The sequence below is a fragment of the Condylostylus longicornis genome, unplaced genomic scaffold (genome assembly GCF_029603195.1).
Source record: "Condylostylus longicornis isolate FDR11 unplaced genomic scaffold, ASM2960319v2 ptg000040l, whole genome shotgun sequence".
NCBI classification, from domain to species: domain Eukaryota; kingdom Metazoa; phylum Arthropoda; class Insecta; order Diptera; family Dolichopodidae; genus Condylostylus; species Condylostylus longicornis.
This window is the reverse complement of record NW_026578009.1, coordinates 4,434,368-4,460,050: the sequence shown is the minus strand read 5'-3', so window position 1 is coordinate 4,460,050 and position 25,683 is coordinate 4,434,368. Positions and strand designations below refer to the sequence as shown.

The 25,683-nt window shown below is 23.0% G+C and overlaps 2 protein-coding genes across 3 annotated transcripts in view; one reads left to right on the top strand and one right to left on the bottom strand.

Annotated features, from left to right (window-relative positions):
• LOC129609560 (putative uncharacterized protein DDB_G0277255) overlaps positions 1-21,404 on the bottom strand; it is a 47,711-nt gene extending 26,307 nt beyond the window's left edge. The window contains exon 1 of one of the 2 annotated variants that reach the window (XM_055521540.1): positions 21,103-21,404. In XM_055521540.1, coding sequence (XP_055377515.1) covers positions 21,103-21,190 — 88 coding nt within the window. In that variant the 5' untranslated portion in view covers positions 21,191-21,404. The remainder of the gene's footprint in view (positions 1-21,102) is intronic. The other variant, XM_055521541.1, reaches the window with a different exon arrangement.
• A 2,465-nt stretch (positions 21,405-23,869) lies between these two features.
• Positions 23,870-24,568, top strand: LOC129609849 (3-hydroxybutyryl-CoA dehydratase). The gene has a single exon (XM_055521984.1). The coding sequence runs from the start codon at positions 23,995-23,997 to the stop codon at positions 24,442-24,444; it is 450 nt and encodes a 149-aa protein (XP_055377959.1). The 5' UTR covers positions 23,870-23,994; the 3' UTR covers positions 24,445-24,568.
• Positions 24,569-25,683: the final 1,115 nt, after the last annotated feature.

Sequence of the window (25,683 nt, the reverse complement as noted above, 5' to 3'; positions counted from 1 at the left end):
TAGAATTATACAATTCAAACCTACCATATGTACATAAGTAAGTTGTATGCGTATATAAACATACATATATGTACATTACTATTTATATATAATGTGATGCACTCATGCGGATATTAAATGAAATTATTTTATTCCAATTATTTTGAACGTTTTTAAGTTTTCCATTAAATTTTTTTGTTAAGCAATAATAATGAATGTGATTACTTAGTTGAATATGTACTTGCTATGTCATTCAAATACACATATTATATATTATGTAAGTATGTATATTATTTCCTAAAGTCTTAAATTCTTTTTAATTTTTGTATTTTTGCAAGAAAATATTAATTTTCCTGTTGTAATTTTATATTTTCATTAACAAAAACGTCTTATTTAGAATTTTCATTGTAAACATGAAAATGCTAAAAAAATTAAATTCATTACTTTAATAACAAAAAAAAATATTTAATAGTAAAAACAAAGAAAAATAAATGAACAGAAAAAAAATGTCCCCTGGGTCAAGGGAAAGTGATCCATTTTCACTTACTGGTGATATGACAAAAATGAAAAAAAAATTTAGCGCAATTCTTGCGAAATATCAGAAACAAAAATAATTATACTTGTAATCTCATTTTACAATTTTTCTGTCGATCCCTTGGCAAAATTTATTGTCTATGATCTACTTATATACATACATACATATGAATTAATGTAGTCACACTTCTAGTTGAATAGGGAAGGCGTATATAGTAATTGCATTCTGTTTAAGGATATAACATCGTTAACTATACTGGAATTGATACTGAGAATGATTTATCCGCTATTTATATACCGGATCTACTTCTACTTTAGTTAGTATAGCCTTTAGAATGTCCAAAACCTGGAGTGCCACATATCTTTAATATTATACATATGTGCGTACAGCCATTAATCGGAACGCAAACAGAGTACATTCACTATGAATAATAGTAATTTTTTTTTTATCAAAATTTCTCATTCTATTCACGAAAGTTTAATTTGTAAAATTTGACAATCCCATACAACTCTGATTTCTGTTCGTGATAATGTTCAATTTGGCCTTCTTATTTTGCGCTCACTTTTCATACACATTGTTTCTAAAATTTTTTTTTTTTAAATGTGCTTTTTAGCTGACAATTACTATACAATACCAATATTTATTTAAAAATATCTAAATACCGTACATATTATGTATATGTAAATAATTTTCCGTTATATTCTGAAAAAAAAAACACTTATTGTATAATATAGACGACAATAAATGTGCACATGGTTATTTTTCTATATATGCCATAGTGGTGTCAAATGACACATTTTTCATTCATTGATATTTTTTTTTCATTATTTAATTTGTCTTGTTTTAACAGGGTTACGTCACCTAAAAACACATTCAACAATATTAATAGCGAAAAAAAAACAACAATAAAATTTATTGCTATAACGGTACTTTTATAGCATTAATGTAATAAATTTAATAAATGACACTAAAGTGTCAAAACATTCAAATGAAAATAATTTAAATTAGAAAAACATAGAATTAGTATTTATTTTTTTACTTATTAACTTCTATATGTACATGTGAGTACTTTCACTTGTTTATTGAGCTTATTTTAAAAATAGGATGATGAATTTTTTTAGCGCCATAAAGTATTATGCACTCTGGCTCTTGTAATTATAGTTAAGCCGCAGTAAACAACTAATTGTGAATTAATGCTGCAGAGCACTGTTGTTTTCAATATAATTTAATTTTTCATTTAAAACAAAAAATTTGTTCGAAATAACAAAAAAAAATATTGTTCCCAATTAAAGGTAATTTCAAAAGAATACAAAAAATTGAGAAGATTACCTACATATGTATGTACTCGTATAAGTAAGAAATAATCTAATGCGACGCTGTGAATCAATTTTTGAATAACAAAACATTTCACTGAGATCTTTAATCTTAACAATTTTTATAAGTCAAGCATTTGCAATTTGTTACAGTTGTCAGCAGAATATCGACACAGTTTACTTCGCAATTTCAGTTCATAGGCGATTTGCTGATAAATATATTTAACAGCATTAATTGAAAATGAAATAAGATCAAGATTATTTTCTCTCGAGTAATACTACTTAAAAATCTAATCTTAACATTTACAGTCACATTATCATGAATTGTTTTAACAATTTCATGATTTCTGAGTTACTTAGTGTTTAAATACTGGTCAAAATATATGATTATATCAAATGATTTTAATTTAAGATTAAGAAGTGTTTAGCACGTCTTTAAAAACTAAATTGGTCATCTTTCCTAAAATTAGTTAATTGCTAATTTTTTAGGACAAAATTTGAATTTTTATTTTAAATAAATGTGGAACACAATTGCATTTAATTTTTTTTTTATTAAATATTACGAAATTTATTAGAGTAAAGTATTCTTCTCAATGCGAATCAATTAAATATTCCGAACAATAAGATTTACGCATAGTTTCTTAATAACACAATCGAATTGTTTAACCAGGTGTTAACAATTATAAAAGATTTTCTGATTTATTATTCTATTAATAAAAGGAATTCTTAATAAAATGCAATTGTTTACATTTCATAAGCGTTGTTACACTTTGAAAACATAAGTTTCAAATAACATTACAGAAAACCCTTTTACAAATATTTTCCCATTACAAGAAAAAAATAATTATCTTCGATAGAAAATTTTATTTTCATACTCCACTTTATAAATAAACATTTGAATAAATTTTCTATTTACAAAAATTTTAGTATTTTAATAACACTTAAAAATTTCAACAAAATAAGTACTTAACAGAAATGAATAAATTCAATAAATTAAAACTCGTTGTTAATTGTATGAATTTGGTGTCTTCGTTTTTGTGACGAGACAATTAAGGTAAGTGTAGCTAATACTGACAGTGGCGGTAATACTGACATATATGAGGTTTTTTATAATTATTAAGAGATTTTCTCTATACAACATATATATATTTTTTTATTTCTAGATTAATTCAAATTATCGCAATACTTCCTTTTATTTAGTTTTGAAATAACTCCAAAATATTGAACATAAATCAGTTTTGTTTCCATAGACATAGCAATGGTGGGTTGAATTGGAGAATTTCTTATACTTTTTGCTTAATTTTTCCGATTTTGTTTTTATTGCTTTTTGACTTATTTGAGGGTTAAAAATATATGAATTTATATTAAATTAAATATTTTGATTATTTTTTATCTTATTTTATAAGTAAATCGGAGTAAAAACATTAAATAAATAAGAATTTTAACAAATAATTTCTGTCAGTATTAGAAACATCTAAAATTCGACCATGCTTCTATTACTGACATATGTGTCAGTAATACGTCAAAAATCCGTATTTTTATAAATTACGTCATTTTTAAAATATTTAAATTTTTATTTTCGTATTTATTTAATTAAAATCGAATTTGAATTTTCTTTCTAATGTCCGAATTCTGACACTAAGAATTTACTACAGGTTCGGAGTATTTTACCTTTAAAAACTGGTGTCAGTAATACGATCTAAAGAGGGTCAATATTATGTACAAAATTATGTCAGTATAAAGTTTTAATTTTGATATTCATTTTAATTAATTAAAATAATTTCTTTATACTTTAAAATTGTTTAAACTATTTCAGTCAAATGAAAATCGATTACATTTGTGAAAACCTATATCTGACTACGACCTTTTTACCTTTTTAATAGTGATATTTGTCTAATAAATTGTGTATCAATATTGTATACAATACTGTCAATAAAACAGTACAATTCGGTTTCTAAAAAAATGCTTTAAAATTACTGTAAACGTTAACGTCATAACAAATATCACAACGGAAATGGTTCTCTTTAAATAAGAAAAGTAGTCCTTTTTAATAACCCAAAATGTTGTTCTAAAAATTGAGAATGGGTTGCTTTCGTTACGTACTTAATACATAAATAGTCTTTGTTAAAGCAAAAAGCAGCTTTAGAATATATTGATCTGATTTCTTATAATTTCGTGTGATCGGTACATCATATTTTAGGTATTATTTATAAGAATACATCTGTACCAAATATTACTTATAATACTTTATAAAAAATTATATAATTTCGAATTAGATTTTCATAAATTTCTTTTAAAAATTTTTATTTATTCATTGTTGCATATTAAGACTACTAGTAAAAGTACATTCTACAGTGATAATAAATTCAAATCAGCGAAATTTCACATATTTTTACCTTTAATTCAATAAAAAATATGTTTTTTATTTTTGTTTAAATTATATTTTGATTCATTTTTAATTTCTTTTTTAAATAAGATGAAATATCCGTAGAAATCCAAATTATTATTCCATTTTTATTGAATATTATCATTTTAACCATTTTAAACCATTATTCATATATAGAATATGGATTACAGCATATAAAATTACATTGTCAGTATTAGGAACACAAACTGTCAGTAATAGACACAAACATTTGCGGTTATGTCAATATTAGGAACATTTTTTCTTTTCGTCTATAATCGAAAAATTATGAATTAAAAAATATTTTGATTAAATAATTTTATAAAAAACATTATTCTCAATTATCCAAATTATTCAAAAAATCGAAAATGCGATCATTTATTGTGTCCCACATATAAAATATCTCACGCCAAAGTTGAATTTGTTGCGAAATATGTCAGTAATAGGGACACTTACCTTACTTATCTTATCTAAGTAAGACGCCTTATATTTTAATATTACAAATTCGAATTTTTTAAAAAGTGCAAAATTTTCTTAGCAAAACATTATAAATAATTAGTAATTGTCTTTAAGAATTTACTAATTCGTAAATACTTAAAGACAATTTTGAGCACTTTATACAAAGTCAAAATGAGCTTTAAAAACTGTTTTTTATTTATAGAGTTAGTCTGAGGATCGGTTAGACGAAGTTAGATTTTAGGCGAAGCTAAAGATAATAAGAAATCTGATATTATTAATTGAAAACTCTAAATTAAGGTTACCCAGAAATCCATTGTGAATTGATATAAGAAGGGAAACACGGTTCTATATGGTACATCTGTTTTACAGATACTTAACTGAAAAATTTATCAAGTTAAATTCATTACATCTAAGCAATGGCTCCAACAGTAAATACATAGGCACGTCAGAAACCATTTTTAATTCATTGCGAACAAGACAGTAATTTAAAAAGCTCTAATACATTTTCAATATTATTTAATTGTTCATACATATGTACATATATATAAATATACGTATGTACAAACCATTTCGGGATCATCAATTTCTAAAAATTTATTTCAAATTTTTTGATTTCTTACCTATGAAACTTTTATTATTCTATTGATAAATTCTATTGATAAGTAATCGTCTAGATAATTTTACAAGTATTTACAAATTCAAAATATTGCACTAATAATAAATTCGCAGAAAAAAAACAAGCATATTTTAATTGTGTTTGTCTTAATTCAATTACTTAAATATTTGCAGAGCTTTTGTACTTCTAAATATTTTGGAGTACTTTGTCTGATAAGCTTATCAACAAATTTTTTTTTATTAATTATTTATTATTAAAACACAATTAGAAAATGTATTATAGGTATGTAATATACAAACCCATGTTATACAAATTATTATACATGCTTCTCTGCACAATAATTTAATCGTAACACATTATAAAAATGTGTATATGTATGTATGTTGATATCTGTCGAACGAAAAAAGATAAGATATCACAAAAATTCCGAAACTAATTGAGAATTTCTTGATAAGGTCTAAGATATTTTTATTTATTGATTGTGACATTGTTTATCGTTAATGTTTATCTAAAGTGGGCGCGTTTATTTGATTGTTTATATGCTCAACGGCACCTGCATATGCACATGTATAGGTACTTGACACACATGTATAGGTACTTGACATAAAATTTAATTGAGTATTATTTGTATTATAAATTAAATAATTACTTGCTATAATTATTATTAGATTAATTTATATCAAATACACTATACTTATAAACTTTCACCTCAAACCTCTTAACTGCTAATGCTACCCGACGATTAGAACATCAAAATTTGAAAATTAATTTCTCAATTATTATTTTTAAAAAATATATTATTTTAATAGGTGCATAATTTAAATGTTCAATAATAATTTTACATTTAAATATTTTCAACTATAATTGAATATAATGAAGATTCTCGTGCCATAAATAGCTTTTTTATATCTTTTCATTTTTATCTTAATTTTAATTTATTATAAAAATAAATTTATATAATTTTATTTCTTCCCTACATAAGATGATTATGCTTAATCATACAAAATCATTTCCGATATAAATTTTCATATCAAATGCAAATTTTCATGTACTTATATACAAAGTAATGACATTTAATTAATTTATTATCTAAAACACTTAATCATGAGAATTTTCTATTATAAAATTTTCCAATAGTTATAATGGATACTTTAATATTAAAATGAAAACAAAAAAAAAAGATTGCCTGCTTCCCCTATTTTATATGTTATCATCATTAAACATCTAACAACACATTCCCAATTACATATGTAAGTATGTACGTTACATACACTTATACTTGCTAAATTGTAATTTCTATCATAAAATTATTATTAAATATTTCCACGTACATTAACGTAGACTACTTATTTGTACATTAAAATATACGAGAACGAGTAGCATAACAACGTTAATGTTATTTACGACCTTAAATAGGCGAGATGTTTTTTTTGTTTTTTTTTTCAGACAATGAACTTTTTTCATTTTTTATGCTTTTTATTTTTTATTCTTTATTTTTAAAATATAAATAGCGAGCGAAAAAGTTTACATATGTATATAAACATATATTTTGTTTATACTTACATATAATATAATTATGATTTTATATACAGTGAACGATATAAAGAATTGGACGGCGAAAATGTTTAATTTTAATTTTGTAAAATAATGAAAAATAATCAAAAAGTACTCTCTATATACGATAAGTGCCGACATCATGCCACATAAAATTTATATAATTTTTTCGAAATAATTTTATTAATAAATAAATAGTTAAAACATTTTGAAGAAAATAATTTTAATTTGATTATTGAATAAATATGCAAAAATTAAGTGAAAGTTGATTAAGTTTGTGCAATAAGTCCAGTTACTTTAATTTTTTTACGTGACAATAAATCAGAATATGAAAATGTTAATTTTATTTATTTTTCACATTAAAGCAAATAAAGTTGCAAATTAAAAAAGCAATCGGCAAATATACGATAAGTATAACCTAATTATTTATAAGTGCATAAGTAGCCGCGACTTCAATAATGCTTTATAAAATTTTGAAGTATTGCATAAATACCGTCTCAGAGCTTTCAATACAAAACTACAAAAGTATTTGATATATTTTGGGTTAAACATATAAAAATGTTACATTTTGGAATAAAATGTTTACAATATTAATACATACAATATGACAAATGACATCTAATTTTGTATAGTTGACAAACGATACCAGGGAAAAAACTTAACTAACACTATAAAACTGAAAATATATGCTAGTTTATTTAATTGGATATTTCTGATAACATTTATATGAATGTATAAGAAAAGCGTGTTCGATGATTTACTTTTATTTTACATATCTACTACGTATAGAACACACTTAGGAAAAGTGTACAGGAACTTTTACTAAACTTTTTGGAATGTGACATTTTGTAAAATTAACGTTGTAAATGCATTATTGAAGTCACGGTAACTTAAAGCTTTCTTAATTCAAAATTAATATTTCGATTTAATCTAAACTTAACCCGTTTTATCCGACTCAACTTAAGTATATTTTTGTTAAAATTTTTTGAATTCCAGCGAAATGTTTTTTCTAAAATGTATTTTGATACAATTTTTTTTTTCATTTGACCATTAAATCTCTGCCAATATTAGTGCAATAAAGAAATAAATGGTGTTGGGTAGGAATTACGTAATGTAATAAATAAGTATGTGAATCTATTATAATTTAATATAATTATTACGAAATATAACAAAATTTTTCAGTTGCCTAGATATAAAAAGGCAAAAAAATAAAAATTTAATTGAAATTCAAATATTCGATATGTTTTCATTGATTACACAAAATTTTGTCTCTCACTGTTTATATTCTAAGATTTATTTGTATATAAACAAGTATGAAAAGGCATAAACAAAATTAAATTTTTTTTTGATTCAATTCAGTTCAAAAACTGTTTAAAAAAATTTTTTTAACGTCAACTAAATTTATTCTTTTCCCATTTTCATATTTTTTTATTTCTCTCTTTCTTTTTATCTCTTAAATCATGTTCAGTTCCTTATGTGCAATGATGCAAACTGAATAATGAATACAGCATTGAAAAAGAAAAAAAAAAAAAAAAATAATTAGAAAAAAAGTTGCATTGCGTTTACAAAAGTCGCACACTAAAAACGTACTTTTTAACTAAACAAAATGATAATTAGTTTCTTTCAGAATCATTTTTTTTATATGACTTACATAATCGTATACCGATGCTAAAAAAATATAAGAGATGTGATGATTTCGGAATTGTAATGAATACGCTTAACATGTTGTATTATTTGAATATTTTGAAAAACAAAGGCAAAAACAGAGAATAGCCGGAATGATCTAAATGTAACACATGCACACATATTAATTTGAATACATACATACGTACATATGTACACACAAACGAGTGAACAAGTATTTTCTGCAAAAAAAAAAAAATGTGTCAGACTACTACACATTTATTCAAGAAGTTTAAGATTTTTCACCTTTTTTATCATTTTCTATTTGTTAAAAAAAAATCTTGATAATTAAAGTGCTTTCACATTTGTATGCTCACAAGAAATTTTTTATTAAGATACGTTCATTCAAATGAGTAGCAATACTAGCAATCAAATACGATTTGCGCTTTTGCGTATAAAATACAATCTGATTAGTAAACGGCTCATTAGCGAAATCACATCTACTTAAAAATTCTCACTTTGTATTTTAAATGCATAATTAATAAAGAAATTTTTCAAAGTTAACTATCCTATTCATCTCCTTAATAATTTTTAATTAGGTTTTAATTTCAATTAATTTTCAGTAAAGTACTAGCATTGAGTATGTAGATTATAGTGTTATACAAATGATAGTTTTTGTAACTACACAACAAGCTACTTTTTTGAGGGACGCTAGTGAGTAAGTATAGAGTTTTTTAAATTTAAAACAGCGACACTCAAAAAAAGTAGTTCTTTTGTGTAATTATAAAAATTGTCTTCTGTATAACACTCTATACTATAATTAGAATATGTTACTATTTAATATAAAATTTAATATTGAAATTAAACCGTAACTTTTACCTAGCAATAAGTATAGAAAATAAATTATTATTAAAATAAATCCAACGTTAAAAATCATTTAAAATGTAAAAATGAAACATAAAATGAGTCCAATTTTAGGTTAATCGTATAATTTTAACATAAGGTGCAGTATAGTATTATTTAGGAACCTTTTAAGTTTTCATAGCATAGCATAATATAATGAATATGCTTTGAATCATTTAATCAATACAATGTTGTTATAAATCTACATACTCATATATATATATATATATATACTTTATTACCTTTTTAAATTCTAACGATTGCAAATGAAAAATTAAAAGCATAATTATTCGCTTGCATATTTCATTTCCAGTCTACTTTTATAATTATACTTTTGTATATACTTAAGTATTTTGCTTAATTAGGTTAATTTTTATGGTTTATTTTATGTAAAAAATATTACTAATTGATGTGTATATAATTATTTATTTGCGTTTAATATCAACTTCCCTGCAATATGCAAATGGGCTCGTGTACTATTATACACACATACATACAATAACTGTGCTTATTGTATTGAAACACAATAATTATGAGCCTTAGTGAAAGTGTTACGAAATATTTTCATTTTTATCTAAGTAAATAAGTTTTTTCGTTGAATTTAATTTGAAACATATTCCAATTTTTTTTTAAAACTTTATTTCTAGTAACTTAGTTAGCAGATCATTCCTGTAACCTGTAGGTAACGTTAAATCACTAGTTCAAATTCAATTTCAAAAGTGAAATTTTTTAATTTACTATTTCCATTATTAATTAAAATCGACTAACAAAATGTACATTATCGGATTTCGGCTAAATTTCAGCGTAAGTAATATTGTAGTTCTCTTAAAATTTATTTTTAATTAATATTTAAAAATTTCGATATTTTAAATTCCGGCATAATATTGGTAAGTGGACAAAGGGTTTTACTTACATTTACATCTCAACAGTTTTTTTTCATTAAAATATTGTAAAAATATTAATTTTTTTTGTTACTTAAGTCCCGTGTACACTGTTATTCTTGTTTTCTATTAAGTTTCTAGTTATAAGAGTAATCACAGTTGAAAATATATGAAATTTAATGATGCTCTATCCGAGCAGCTCGATTTTCGACAAAATGTTAGTTAACCCCTTTGCCCACTCACCTCTTCAATTAACAAAAAATCTCGACTTTACTTAAATTCTAATCATAAATATTATTATTTATTTTTTGTAAATTATTGAAATTCTTTTAATTTTAATGTGCCGAAAAGTTGCTCAATTCTTATACATACATAAATAAAATCTAATGATTATTTTTTTTTTTAAATATTAAATGCTATTCAACTGTTCTACTTAGATTTCTTTTAATAACTCGTACATTATGCTCACATACATGCATGTATATATACATATAGTATGATTATAACAAAATGCATTTAAAATGTTATAAATATCTAACTATAAGTACTAATATACGAGTACAGACTCATATTGTAATACATCATAATAAAGCTTTGAATTTACTCATATCCAAACGCATATTACGACTATTACGACGTATAATAGCCTAGTATAGTGCATTATTTCTTTATATAGAACAAGCTCTTTCAACAAATAAAAAGCAAATTCATAATAACTATAAGCACATAAATGTATATATAAGTATAGTATGTATTTAAACAGTAAGTAGAATGATTTCATATATTGTAAGCATACATATAATATATAGCTATAAAAGTATGTATAAATATTATGATTTATGCACCATTACATTTTTTTAAAAGATCTTAAATATATACGAGTACTTATACGTATATACACATATGCGTATATGATAGCAAATATTACAATTACAAGTATAAGTATGTACATATACATATGTATGCAGCAGTATCATAATATCGTTATTTATATAAGGTCGTCCGTCTTATTTCCGGAAAAAAAATTATCAAACCAGCTTGTATAGTAATTTCTAAAGTTTTATTTAAAATAAAAATCACAGCATAGCATCTACAATGCAGTCATATTTACTTAGTTGAATTTAATTTAGATTAAAAAGTAGAAGAAAAATCAACAAAAAAGCGAACAAATGAAACAATTGAATTTAAAAAAAAAAAAAAAAGGACAAAGAAAAAATTATTAAAACCCAAGCATTTGGAGACGCTATTCTTGTTCATTTATTCAGACTTTTCTTTTCTAAAATTTTAAATAAAAAAAAACAAAATAATGGAAAAAAAATTATTATAATATTTAGGGGAGCCATTTGACATACTTATGCATTTATTTATATATGTTCACATGTATGTATGTATGTAAATCATAACAAAATGAAAATATATCTTTAGGCTTCTTCAGTTCCATTCAATTCTTTAAAAAAAAAATGTATTATAAGATGAAACTCAACAATATATAAAGAAAAGAAAATATATAGACGAAGAAATTTGAGAGTAAAAATTTTAACGTTTCTAGTCATCTACATCTGGTCAATATTCTGAGAAATTTAAAAACAAATTTCATTAATCAAAATCATAAAAAATGAAAATATTTATATTGTATGTCTGAAATTAAAAGGGTAGATAGATTTAGTTTGTGGTATGAAATTTCTAAAATAAATATTTAAATATATTGTTATTATGCTTCATACTTGCGTATATACACATGTAAAAATAGTTATGGAAGCAACATATAAAATGTTTAAATGTAAGTATATTCGAACGTTTTTAGAACAGCAAGAAAATATAGCGAAAAAAAATATGAAAATTATTAAATTTATTCTATTGTTGTGTTCTAATATTTTAAAAGATGCATGCTGTTTTCTCATCATAGGAAAAAATAAATATGTATATGCAAGCACTTAACTCTGTTAGATTTTCTGAATATATGTACTTATATTTATTTTTTTAAATTAAGTAAAAGAAAATCAGATCAATTGGTAATTATTCAATTTAAAGTACAATTTTCCGGTCTAATAACATTATAGAATAATTTTGTTCAAAGGTATACACAATGTACATTTTGTCTTCTTAAATAATTCCATATAATAAGTAAATTTTAATATATGTACTTATATATATAATAAATTAATTAAGTATTAAAATATATACAATTAACTAAGCATAATTCATAATTGTTATTAGTTATGTAAAATTTTTGCAAAAGTACTAACTTAATTAAAATATTTTTACTAACATTACAAATGTACTTTAATGTAAAATTGTACTTCAAAGTACTTAAAATTAAAATTATAATATGATATATGAGTATCTCTCTAATTAATCACTCTTGTGCGAATTTTATAATTTGAAAATTTTTATTCCGTCATCATTGTTGTGTTGCTCTCTTTTCTTGCGTTTGTGAATCCATAAATACTCCACAAATTATATCCAACTTTCTGAAACTTTTTTTAAGTATGCAGTGCGCTGAGAATATCTAGTTTTTGTTGCTCTTTATGAATTTTTTTTGTACCACATTTGTTGGTAGCCTGCCTGAAGGATATTGTTTTATTTCGGGAACAAACTCACAAAGTTCTAAAAGACCCTTCTCTATTTTTCAATAGTAAGTGCTCCTAATATGTTGCAAAAAGTTCCAGTTTCATATAAAGAAATTTTCACTACCTCCTCCGCTTAATTTATTTTAACCTTCAGCGCAACGTTCTTATTGAAACTCGCAAGCCGATTTCCCACTGGTTAAGGCTATACTGAAGATCGGTTCAGCTCCTCAATCAGTGCGAAAATCTGATATTTTTTGAGGTTGAACCGCATCGAACGCACATGTCAATGGCAAAAATATATTTTCCTGAAAAACACTCGAATATAGGAAAAACAACCAAAGATGTTCTAATATCCTAAAATTTTGAGGATTCTTCGCAATTTTACATACTTAAGTATTTCTAATGCAGAATAACAAGTATACAATAATTTACCAAAATATGCATGTGTAAGTCTTTAATTTTTTTTAATATGTCAAAGTAAATTTATATTACACTTATAATTAGAAAGTTATGCAACCGGTTGATAAATATAAGTATTTCTAGATCTAAGACAAAAAAAAAATTTCAAATTTTTTTTTATAAATGAGAAATGTTTTTACAATTTCCTGCTTTTAAAAACAAGAACTTTATTATTTGCGCACATTTTTTAATAAAAAATAAAATTCACAGAAAAAATATACAAAACAAATAAATTTTTTTGTAAAATGGACGTGAAAATAAAATGAAAATTTATTTATTCTTACTTCACTTTAGTTCAAAAAACTCACATGTATGTTAGAGGAAATAAAAATCGTTTAAAATATTTTAAAAATATTTTGTTTAAGGTACCTAAACACTTGTTTACTTAAAATATTTGCAATTTTTTTTTAAAGTTGAATCCCTAAATTGTAATTTATATGCAAAATTGGTAATAAAATTTTAGAACTCTTAACATTTTCGCTTTCATACATATGTATAGAAAGTGAAAGTGTAGAAATTATATGTACAATATGGAACAGTGAGGGGAATTCTGCACTGCTGTTTTATATTTCTGAAAAATCCTAAAAGAAATAAGTGTATATACTTATAAGAAATTCCATTTTTAGATTTTCTGTCGAAAAGAATATCTGTTTATATTTCTAGACACTACGGGGCATAACCCCGTAACCAATTGTCATAATAATAATGATCATGCCTAGTGGAATCCGGAAATACATAAAAACTGGAAAAATTTCAAAAATTTTGCATACTTCAAGGCGTGCGTGTAATTTTACAATTCAGTAATTTAAATTTAATCTTTTAATATATGAAATCAAATTAAATTCCAATTCGATTAACATAAGCACTATTTACTTATGTACATTTTAATTTTTATTTAAAACTTTCTTTTTGCTTTTCTTTTCATATATGTAAGTTAAACCCTAAAATAAATCATTGTAAACTTATATAAGTACCTATAAAAATATACAAATTTCCTTCTTGGGTAGGGTCTACTAATTCCCGCTACATTATTTTTTTTTACATTTTACCATTGTAAATGTAATCATTCTTATATTAATAGTAATTTTGGAAGAAGTTAATGAACCATCCAAAATTGGTCGGTAACTATTCAAAATAGTATTGGCAGTTTATTCACCTCAAAATATTTGGAAATAACATACATATATTTTGTCTAAAATTTTGTAATAAAATTTTAAAATAAAAAATAATCTTTTAATGATTTTTGTTTTGATTCGATTTAAGTACTACATTTAGTTTAATATTAGTTTGAATCAATTATTCACAATAGTTGGGTAATATTTAGCTGGCTAAATGCAATTTTGTTGCTATGCGTATTTAGTCGAAGAAATTGTTGATTCAAAATCAATTAAATCTTTACATAAAAGGAAATAACATCATTTACTTATAGTTTGTTTATTATTGTTTTTTGAAACATTAGAACCACAACTTCGAAAATATGAAGATTTTATTAAATATCATTAAGACTAAGAATTAAAGAAAATAACTAAAGTTTTGATTGAAAAATTTTCTGGAATATTATTTACATGAAGGCTAATAACTATCAGATTCATTAAAATTATTGTAACAAGCAACTGGGACATTATGCAACTTTAATTAAATGAGAATAGGAAATCAATTTTTCTAAAGAAAACTGCTTGGTGCTTGCTATTCTAAATTAGATCTTAATAAAAGAACATTATATAATGACGCCTTTTTTCCGCATTTTAAATATAAAAAATTCACCAAATGCCTACAGCAAAAAAAAACAACAAAATAGTAAAAAATAACCAAAAATAATAAGTTATGAAAAGTGATACAAGCGATTAGACTCACTCAAATTTTTAGTGAGATAATTTTAATTATTATAATTAATTTTACTTATCGTGACTTACTTACTCCAATATATTAGAAAATTCTTAAAACTAGAGAACAATTTAAATTCAATGTATAATTTAATTGCCATTTAAATAGAATCAAAAATTTAACATTCAACTCATCTAAATAAATCAATAAAAGAATCAGCATTGAATTCCAAGAATAGTCAACTAAACAACTACATAACTTGTGGTCATACTTATTACACTATTATATATTTAGCAATATATAAAATGTATGCCTATGTATATTTAATTGTATTGTTCAAAAAAATTTTATTTAAAAAAAATTAGTAATAAAAAAAACTAAGTAAGTATATACTTGTTCATTGTACGAATACAAGCATCTGCATATACATATACACATATATGTACTCATACTTACAATTTACATAGTATCAAAAACATACACAATGCAAATACTTATTCGCTTCAATATTTAATAAATTGTGAATTGAATATTAATTTCAATTTAAATTTTTATATTTAAATAAGAAATTAATATTATAAATAAGTATCAAGTGTTCATTTATATATATATATATATACATAATATGTACATAGACACGTTTCCTTATTAAATTATCCATTCCATGCCAAAGGAATCATAATACTTAGTGTGAACATTCATATGCATTTAGTCATATAAAACTTTTATTCGTAAACAATTAAAATAAGCAAGGAAATAAGTAAGTATAAATATTGTTTATGAATTCTTAACAAAAGATCGATAGAAATATTTTTATTTTGCATTAAATTGAAAAAAAAAAATTAGCGCCATAAAAAAAATTATTATTAAAATATTAAAATTCAAATATGAATTTTTTTTAATTCATATTTGAAATCTGCAGAACCCCTAGACATTATTGACTCTATGATTTACATTATGTGGTCCATTTAAATTTAATACAAGCCCGAATGCTGTTTTCTAAAATATTAGTTAATGAAACGGTTCACTTTATGTTAAATTAGCTTAAGCTTTTTTAAGCTGAACTTTTAACTTTCTTGAGTGGCTGTCAACTTAACGTTGAAACTTAAACAATTTCGATTAAAGTTTTCGATAGTGGGGACAAAATTCCTAAATCTATTTAAATAAAATTTTATTATTAATCCAAATATATTCGAAAATATTAGTTTTATTACAGCCGCAATAATTATTCACTTAATATTACCTAATTTTTCAAAAAAAAAAAATTGGTAGGGTTTGTTGCTTTATTTATTTACGCATAGTCTTATAGATTTCGCATTACACATAATTACTTACTTATAAGAAAGTTCGATATTGTAGTTTGAATAATTTCTGAAATATTTTAGACTGACCGAAAGTAAGTATTCTTTTCATATAAGTATTCTGTCTTTCATGGCAATTACGGTAACAGTTGCACATAAATTAAGAAAAATTCAGGCATTTACTGTTAAATTTCAAGCATATTGTAAAAATTTGGTCCTTCTTGATTAACTGGGACAGACACATCTAAATTGACTCAAGATTTAACGCTAATTTAGAACATATTCACATACATATATATAGATAGTTAAATATTATGTATATATACATTTACATTTCAAACTGTAATTTTTTAGTATTATAAACGGCAAATTTATGTACCCATACGCAATAAATATATAGAGTAAAAAACGGAAACTAGTCAGACTACTTTTACTGTAACGCAATACTCATATATAAAATAGAGTAGGCAAGTACTATAAAAATAAAATTTAAAACTTTTTTTTAGTTTTTATTTCTCTTACTTATTTGCATATTCTGTGTACCCTCGAAGATACATTCGTACATATATATAAAGCAGAATCTAAGTGATGTAAAACAAATTGAACATTCTATAATAAGTACATACTTTAATTGAATTAAAGATTAGTGTGGTTTGAAGATTTTAAAATTGAGATGAATTTAATTGAAAATTACAAAAAAAAAACAATTAATTACATTATACAAGATCTAAGCGTAAAATCTACTTACAATTTAAATTTACTACGACACTCATTATTAATATCTTCTTTTATTATTATTAAATCTGTGGCAATAAGACGAAATTGCTTAAATCATAGTAATTAGTTTCTAGTAAATCAATAGCAAAATAGCACTTTCTATAGACTTGGAATAGTTAATAACAACTTCGAGTTGGGAGAATCTCGGCTAATGTATGTATTTTAAAATTAAAATTTTAAACCTAAAAATTTTTACCTAATTTTGTTAAATTTCCAATAAGTATTATAAGTAAGCAAGTATACTTACTTACTTCAATAAATAATTGTGTATAAGAAATAAATAATAATTATATAATTGTGTTTTTCTAAATTTTAGTTAACCAACTTAGTTCGAATTAAGCCAACATTTCGAATTAAATCAAATGTTTTGGATTATAAATTTAAACAGTTTAGGGATTTTTGCTTTCTTACCACAGAAATGTATAATTCACTATAAGTAAGAAATATTGTATATATTCCTGTGTAAGTAAGTGTACCAAATAAAATTATTTAATTGTTAAAAAAATACAAAGCTTTTATTTCTGAGCCGTCATCGTTATGTCATTTACAGATCTATTTTACAAATTTTTAAATTATACCCATATGCACACATTAAAATAAATTCAATTTTATGTAAGTAAGTATAAAAATTTAATATGTGTTTTGTAATTTAATAATTATGATAGTTTTGATTTTTGATTATAAAAATAAATTTGAAAATCGATATTCAACTACGTACATATGTGCATACATAATATATAATTATATATGAGTAAGGAAAGTTTGATTTTTAAAGATCTTGTAAATTTCTGTTAAAATTGTAAGATACACTACTTAATAAATCAATTAATTTAGATATAAGTGGAATTAATTATAGAAATTTTATCTTCAATAAAATGTTTAGTGGCACTTGGTGTTGGGCAAAAGTTGACAAATTTCAATTAAGTATGTCAAATTATTGTAATTTCCATTACATTTTCAATCCAATTTTCTTTGTTGCTTTTAGATTAATACGTTTTTGAAGTTTTTTTAAAGAAGAAAATTCAAAATAACTATCGATTAGAAACTAGAAAACCGAAATAATTAATAAATGATAACTTCCATACTTATTACTTATTAAAAGTGAGTCAACTTAGTCTTCCATATTGTATCGCCTTCCATGTTGTTTATGCAGAAATGTTGATAAAGCATTTAATTCTACAATGTTTAAAAATAGTTTTGAATGCATAGGAAAAAGCAGAGTAGGGCTTCAAAAATTATCTGATAATTTTGATAAAGTTATAAGTAGACATGGTAAATTAATTCATTTTACTTTCACAGTTTACTTGTATATATTATAATTGTAAAAGAAACTATTATTAGTTTTAAGATAATTTGTCAATTGTTAAAATCGTATGCGATTGTCTGAACATAAGATTTTGAAAATTTAAATTTCAAATTCGTTTCATTATAATGCAAAATATAATACTCTATAATTTACGATAATATTTTACGATACAGAATTTATGAGCAAAAATAATAAAGTTTAGAAGCTAGATTGTTTAAAATTTAAAAACAAAAATTTTTTTTTTACAATCTAGTACCCAGGGAGAGAGAAAAATAACATTAATCGTACTCTAGTTGTTGCAAATTTAGCAAAGCATTTCATATATGTAAGCATTTCAAAAATAATTAATTTTTTAATAAAATTTTCAAATGGTTCTATAACACCATGAGTACTTATTGTTACTTTTAGAAGTGATATTTTTCTTAAATTACCAAATAAAAAATTTCAATGATATTTGACAATTTCTCAATGAATTTTATGATTACTTTCTATTTCATATAAAAATACTTATTAAATAAATACAAGAAAATTGAATTTAATTTATTAATTTTTTCAATTAAAAAATTCATTCAGTAATCAAATAACATTTAAGTAAGTACTTCAATTTTAAATAAATTTTTTTTTCAACCTATACACTTTATTCTAGATCACCTCTAATATTTATAATAAGCAAATGAAATTACAACACAAATTTATTATGAATAAGTAAGTACTCATGTTATTGAAAATTAATAGATTCTATGAAATTATTTTAATTAAGCATTCTTTTTATATTGAATATTGCTTATCATTATACCTCAAATAGGTGTGAATCAACATAAGTGGCTTAACGATGGTATACCCACTTTAAATATATGTATATATATATATAAAATAGGGAGAAACAAAAACGCCAACAAATAATATTTTGAATATAAAAACAAAGTGATATAAAACTTTAGACTGTGGGTAAATAATACCTACGTAGGTATTCACGAAAGCAGTTAATATACTAATAATATACTTATACAAATATATATATACATTTCTTTTAACTATAATCAAGTATTTTTGGAAATAAAAACAAAAAAATACGAAAAGTTTATTTCTTGTTTTTTTTTTTTAAGTTTTTGATCTGATTCAGTTGAAACCTGGTTGGATTACTCATCTTTTAGTAAAAAGAGCTTTTCTTTTGTTTTATTTTCTTTTTTTTTTCTTCTAAGTATAACTAAGTAATTCCTTCCTTAATAAATTGTAGCGTGTGTACATACAGTGAAAACAACGTAGACATTGAACAGATAAATCATATTTTGAATATTTTAATTACAAATTATGATGATTCACTTTCCCAGTGTATATCTACTTATAATTATAAATACTAATAATTTAAGTATTATTGCTACTACAATATTTTATTTAGTTATTTCAAATTTTTGTAGTATAAATGACTAAGATATCGAATATATAATATAAGTAGTATTTCCTGTTAAATTTTGATGAATAATATTTTGTTTTGTATGCACAAATATTTTATTAAAAAATAATTTTAATATTAAAAAATTTTAATTATAATTTTTCAATCTAAAATTATAATTTTAAGTTTTATAATGAAAACGCTCCTTTTTTTCGCAATTCCTTTTTAATTATGAATACAAAAAGAAAAAAAAAATATAAATGGATGACTAATGTTAATATCCAGATCACCAAGGAATTCGAAAAGGGTAAAAACACTATAAACTACATAATACGAGTATTATAGCTAAGTAGGTATGAGAACTTGCTATACAAACATTTTGCTTTCCTTTCCATTCTATACAGAATTAACATGCAAATCAAATTTAGCTATATACTTAGTTAAGTATGTTAATCTATATAAAATGGGATTGTATATATAAAAAGTATATTACATTATGTACAAAGAGAAGCAATAGCTACTTATATACATACATACTTAACCATTATAAATAAAAAAAATGACATAAGATATTCCCTGTATAATAGAAAAACTTATATACCCATATTTTCTATAGAAAGACCTTATTTTTGAATGCAAAATATACTATATCTAAGAAGGTAGGTTGATAGGTGCCTATCCAACTAAACATTTTGTTATGGTTGTAAATTTTTATTAATTAAATTATACAATAGCATTTCTTATGGTACTGATGCATTTAATGGCAATCTATTCTTTTAAATTATTTTTATATATAAAACAAATAGGATAGTGAAATGCAATAGAATATTTTTTACATAAAAATTATTCAAGAATTTTTTTGTTTTATTCAAGAAAAATTTTTACAGGTGAATTACAAGAGGCCAATTGTCTACATTTTTTTAACCTAGAAAAAAAAAAGGTAGTTAACTTAGACAGGTAGGTAAATGATATTTGTAACAATATAAATTTATTGTCAAAACAAAAAATACTTTAAGAAAATATAGTGAGGTAATAATGTACACACTTGTAAGTACATCTTTATGTATATATACATATAGGTACGAGTACCTATCTATCTACCTGTCTATAAAAGTTTATTAAATTCTCAGATATCTACAAACTCTTTTTCTTTTTTCACAAAATTTATATTGTTAAACAAAAATATATTGATAGTATATACAAACCTTTAATGATTCTATGAGCGTTAACATAATCCAAATGACTAATTCCAATTTCTAAAACAATAGCAATCAAAAAATGAAACATTTCCATTTTTTTTCATAACTTAATAATGGTAAAATGCACAAAGAACACTCAGACGAGGATAATATTATATCTTTTATATTATATGCAAGTATATATGTAAATATATAATTATATATGATTTTATATTCTATAGCATGTAAATACATATATATTATGATAACTAAGAACAAATCTATAGATATTTTTATAGTTTTATAAATAAAATGAAAAAGAAAAAGTTCCATTCGAATCCAGTTTTATTTTATAAGTATTTTTCTTTTATTTAATACTTAACTTTTTTAAGAAGAGATTTCACATTTAAAATATAATATTAAATTTTATAATTAGGTAGAGGTAAGTTATAAGTATTTTTTTATTTAAATTTTATTAATTCATTAATTATTTTTCATTTAATTTTTTCGTTTTTGGATTACCTACGATATTTCAAACATTTTTTTTTTTTATAAACAGAATATAAATTTCCTGTACTATTTTAATTACTCAATTATTAAAATATAAGTAGGTACTGCTTATGTTTCCTACAACTTATATTATTTCTTTGTTATTTAAAAAAATATAATTAAAATATAAGAATGTTAGTGTGACTGACTGGACTGCCAAATATTTTTTCTGTTTCCTTAGAAATTTCGAAAAAAAAACTTATTTCATATTCAAATCTCGTACAATTTTAAAATTAAGGCCATTTACAATTGAAAATTAAAAAATAAAAAGAAAAAAACAAAAAAAAAGAAATAAAGAAAAACTTAAAATTCTTTATTAAATTCCTTTAAATCGCAACTCAACTAATTCTTATTTCATTAAACATTTTCTTTTTTTTTTATATTAAAACTATTTTCTCTTGTAATTTTTTTATATAATATTTAACATTTTGTTGTAATAATTTTGCACCAAATTTATTTCACAGAACCCGATTTTTTTATTTAAAGAAAAACATTATAATTTTTATTTTATTTTAAAATAACAAAATAATAAAAATAAAAACAAAATTAATGCGCTACACAGTAACTAACCACGCACTCATTTACAAAAAAACTGTCAAATAAAAATGAAGGAAACATAAAATAAAATGTCAGATAAAAAATTTTTAAAATTTAAACAGTGCTGCCGTATGTGTCATTTCTTGATATATGTACATTATTACATAAAACAAAATGACACATTTTATTACAAATATGACACAATTTGTAAATTTAAAATATTACAGCACAATAAAATTTATGAAATAAATACATAATATTATTTAAATAAGAAGTTGTATAAATCAATGGCCGTCACTTTATTTAATCTAAGAAATTTAATTTATAGGACTAAGCAGTCAATTTATTGCGTCAATTAATTTTTTTTTTAATTACAAATTGTTTGATCGCTTAATTGCAAGTGATTACATACATTTTCATGTGTGCGCACTTCTATATAAACCTATATGATAGAAATAAAAAATCAAACAATTGCAAAACTAAAAATTGCGTGTCTTTAAAATTTAAAAATTTTTAAAATTAAAAAAAAATCAAAAATATATTTTAAAAAATTAAAATTTCTATACACAAAGTGAAGTAGATAATAAATTTGAAATTTAAAACAATAGTAAATTGAAGTAATAAAGTTTTGGAATTAGTTTTAAATATTCGAAAAAAAAAATATATAAAATATTTTCGAAATCATATTTGATAAATATACCAAAAATAAATTAAAAAATAATAATTATTATATCTTTCCTTTTGATATTTAAATGATGTCAGAATTTTTTGGTATTGTTTCTAAGACTTTTTTGAAAGCATGTGCAAATCTATTTTGTCAGAACATTAAGAGGTAACAGCTTAGTAATTAAAAAGGTAATGAAGGGTTTATTAAATACACATACGATCAAATTTTGTATCTGAACTTTGTATCGACACTCTTCTTTAAAAACCAATAAATAAATTAATGGAAATAAATAAAAAGTTCTAAGAAAAGGAATATCACGTGTTCCTCTACTATTGCATTTACTTATCTGTTGAATCTTCTTCATCCAATTTTTTCTGTTTTCTAAGAATTAATCGAAAAACCATAGTAAAAACAAACGACTAGAAAAATGTTGCAGTTTTTTTTTAACCAAAAATATTTTGTTTAATGAGTTTCAAACTCATTGATTTCGGTGCTACATCTCCCGTAGACATAAAATCATATGGAACAAATGTTTGTAAAATGTCAAAAATATCAACACAAAATATGTTAACAATACTTCTCACAAAAACACCATCCATTAAAATCAAATGGGTTAAATGGTGTTTCGTTATGAAGTAACCGTCAATTTTTTTATCACAAAAAATAAAACAGGTAAATAATAGTTTTGCCGGAAATGTATAAACTCGAAATCTCATTAGAGAGAAATGGAATAATAGCACCTATTGTCAATCAATTAATTTAATAATTCTATGGGCATGATGAGATGGTTTTAGTTTTCGTTTTTTATTAAAGTAGTCTTTCAGAATGTAAATTTAATAAGAAAAACTTTTCAGTGAAAATATAAGCTAGTATGTCAACAGTTTGAAATGCAAGGAAAAACTTACAAATGAAAAACTCTTCGCATCCCTGCTATATAATAAATATTGTAAGGCGATTTTTAATATCATATGGCCACACCATTCTTTATCACTGCTGTCAAGTTATGTTTATGTTTTATGAAATTGAGTTTTATTATTGTGATTTACAATTACGGTACGACCTTAGTTGGTTTTATTTGATTTTGGGCATTATAATGATAAGGTAGAAACAAACGTGAAGCAGCATAGGATATCCACGTTTAAAATTATTTTAAAATTTAAAAACATATGTTTAAAGTAAATAAATTGCTGAATAATGTTAAATATGATTTACGAAAACTTTCAACACAAAACCTTTCTGTTCCTGAAATTACTGTCACTCGTAGAATAACTCAAGAAGATCTAAATTCTTTTTCATCTCTTTGTGGAGACTCGAACATCATTCATTCTGAGGACATCCCAGAAGAAGAACGTTATGTTCACGGAGCGTTTTTAAATAGTTTAATTTCTGGGATTATGGGTTCTAAAATTCCAGGTCCTGGAAGTATTGTTGTATCACAAAAATTTAAATTTCCACGCAAATGTAGAATCAATCAGGATATAGAATTAAATGTTAAACTAATAGATAATCGTAAAATAATGAAAACGGTGTACCACATTAAGCAAGCTAATAATATTGTATTTCAAGGAGAAGCAAGTCTTATAAGATTATCATCATTGTCAAAGAATCAACAATAAAAATCAAATATGTTGCTTAATAAAATTTTAAGTAGTTTATTAAATTGTAAAAAATGAATTAAACATATTTACTCTCTAAATTAAAAAAAATTTTTTTTTTGTAGTTTACGTTTAACAGAAAATATACTATGTAAAAGGGTATGTGGGTATATATATATGTTATTAATCAGTTAAGTAATAACCACTGATTAGGAAAAATTTTGTGTGACTTGCAATATTATTAGGTCTTATCCAATATCCAATTTGCCATTTTTAATAAGATATCGAAATTAAATTTGTGTGATCATTAAACCAACTATACAATTGAAACAATCAAATAAATTTTAAATTTTCCAATGCAAAATTCGTGCTTAAAAAAGAAACTGCCTTAAAATAATCAGCTTGAAATTTCCTAAAATTTTACAATGTTTCAGGGATCTAATAAATGATACATTTGGTGCGATTTTTGAAAAGAATAACCACCAACGTACTTCTTAAAATTCTTAGGATTTTCATACTGTAATAAAAGACAATACAGTAATAAAAGGATGTAATAAATCTGAAGTAGATTCAAAATTACATTTTCATTTTTTCATTTGACGCCTTAATTTTACATCTGTATAACTATCTGTTTTGAATAAACTCTTTTCAACATTCTATTTAATTAAAAATAACAGAAATTAAAAAATTCTACAATTTCTAATTTTATAGGGAATCGCTAATTTTCATCTGATTTATGAGCAAAAAATTCAACTTCAATTGCATTTTAAATTGTTTAAAATGCTAAAAATACCAGCAGACTGACAAAATAAAAATAAGCTAAAATTGTAATTTTAAATATTTTTATTTATTTTTTTTTTTCTTTAATTCTCCATTTACATCTATATAATAGAATTTTGTGTTTTCTCTTTTTAATCAAAAATAAAAATCAACCATTTAATAAGTAAATTAAATAAATATACAATTATATTGATACGAAAACCTTAAAATAAAATATAATTTTAATATTCGAATTTAAAAATAAAAAGAAGGTAAACTTTTAATTTAAAATATTTAAAAAGTGCTTAAAATTAAAAAAAGAAAAAAAAAGAAACAAATTTAACACTTTTGATTTTATAAATTTTATATAAAAAATATTAACCAAAGCAGAGACTATCTTATATTAAGTTTATTTAGTTTAAGGAAAAAAAAATCAGAAACAAACGACTTAATGTAAAATTTACACAATTATTTTTCTTTAATAAAGACAATTTGATTTTA

Coding starts and splice junctions, on each gene's coding strand:
- LOC129609849 (XM_055521984.1), top strand. CDS start 23,995: ATGTTTAAAGTAAATAAATTGCTGAATAATGTTAAATATGATTTACGA.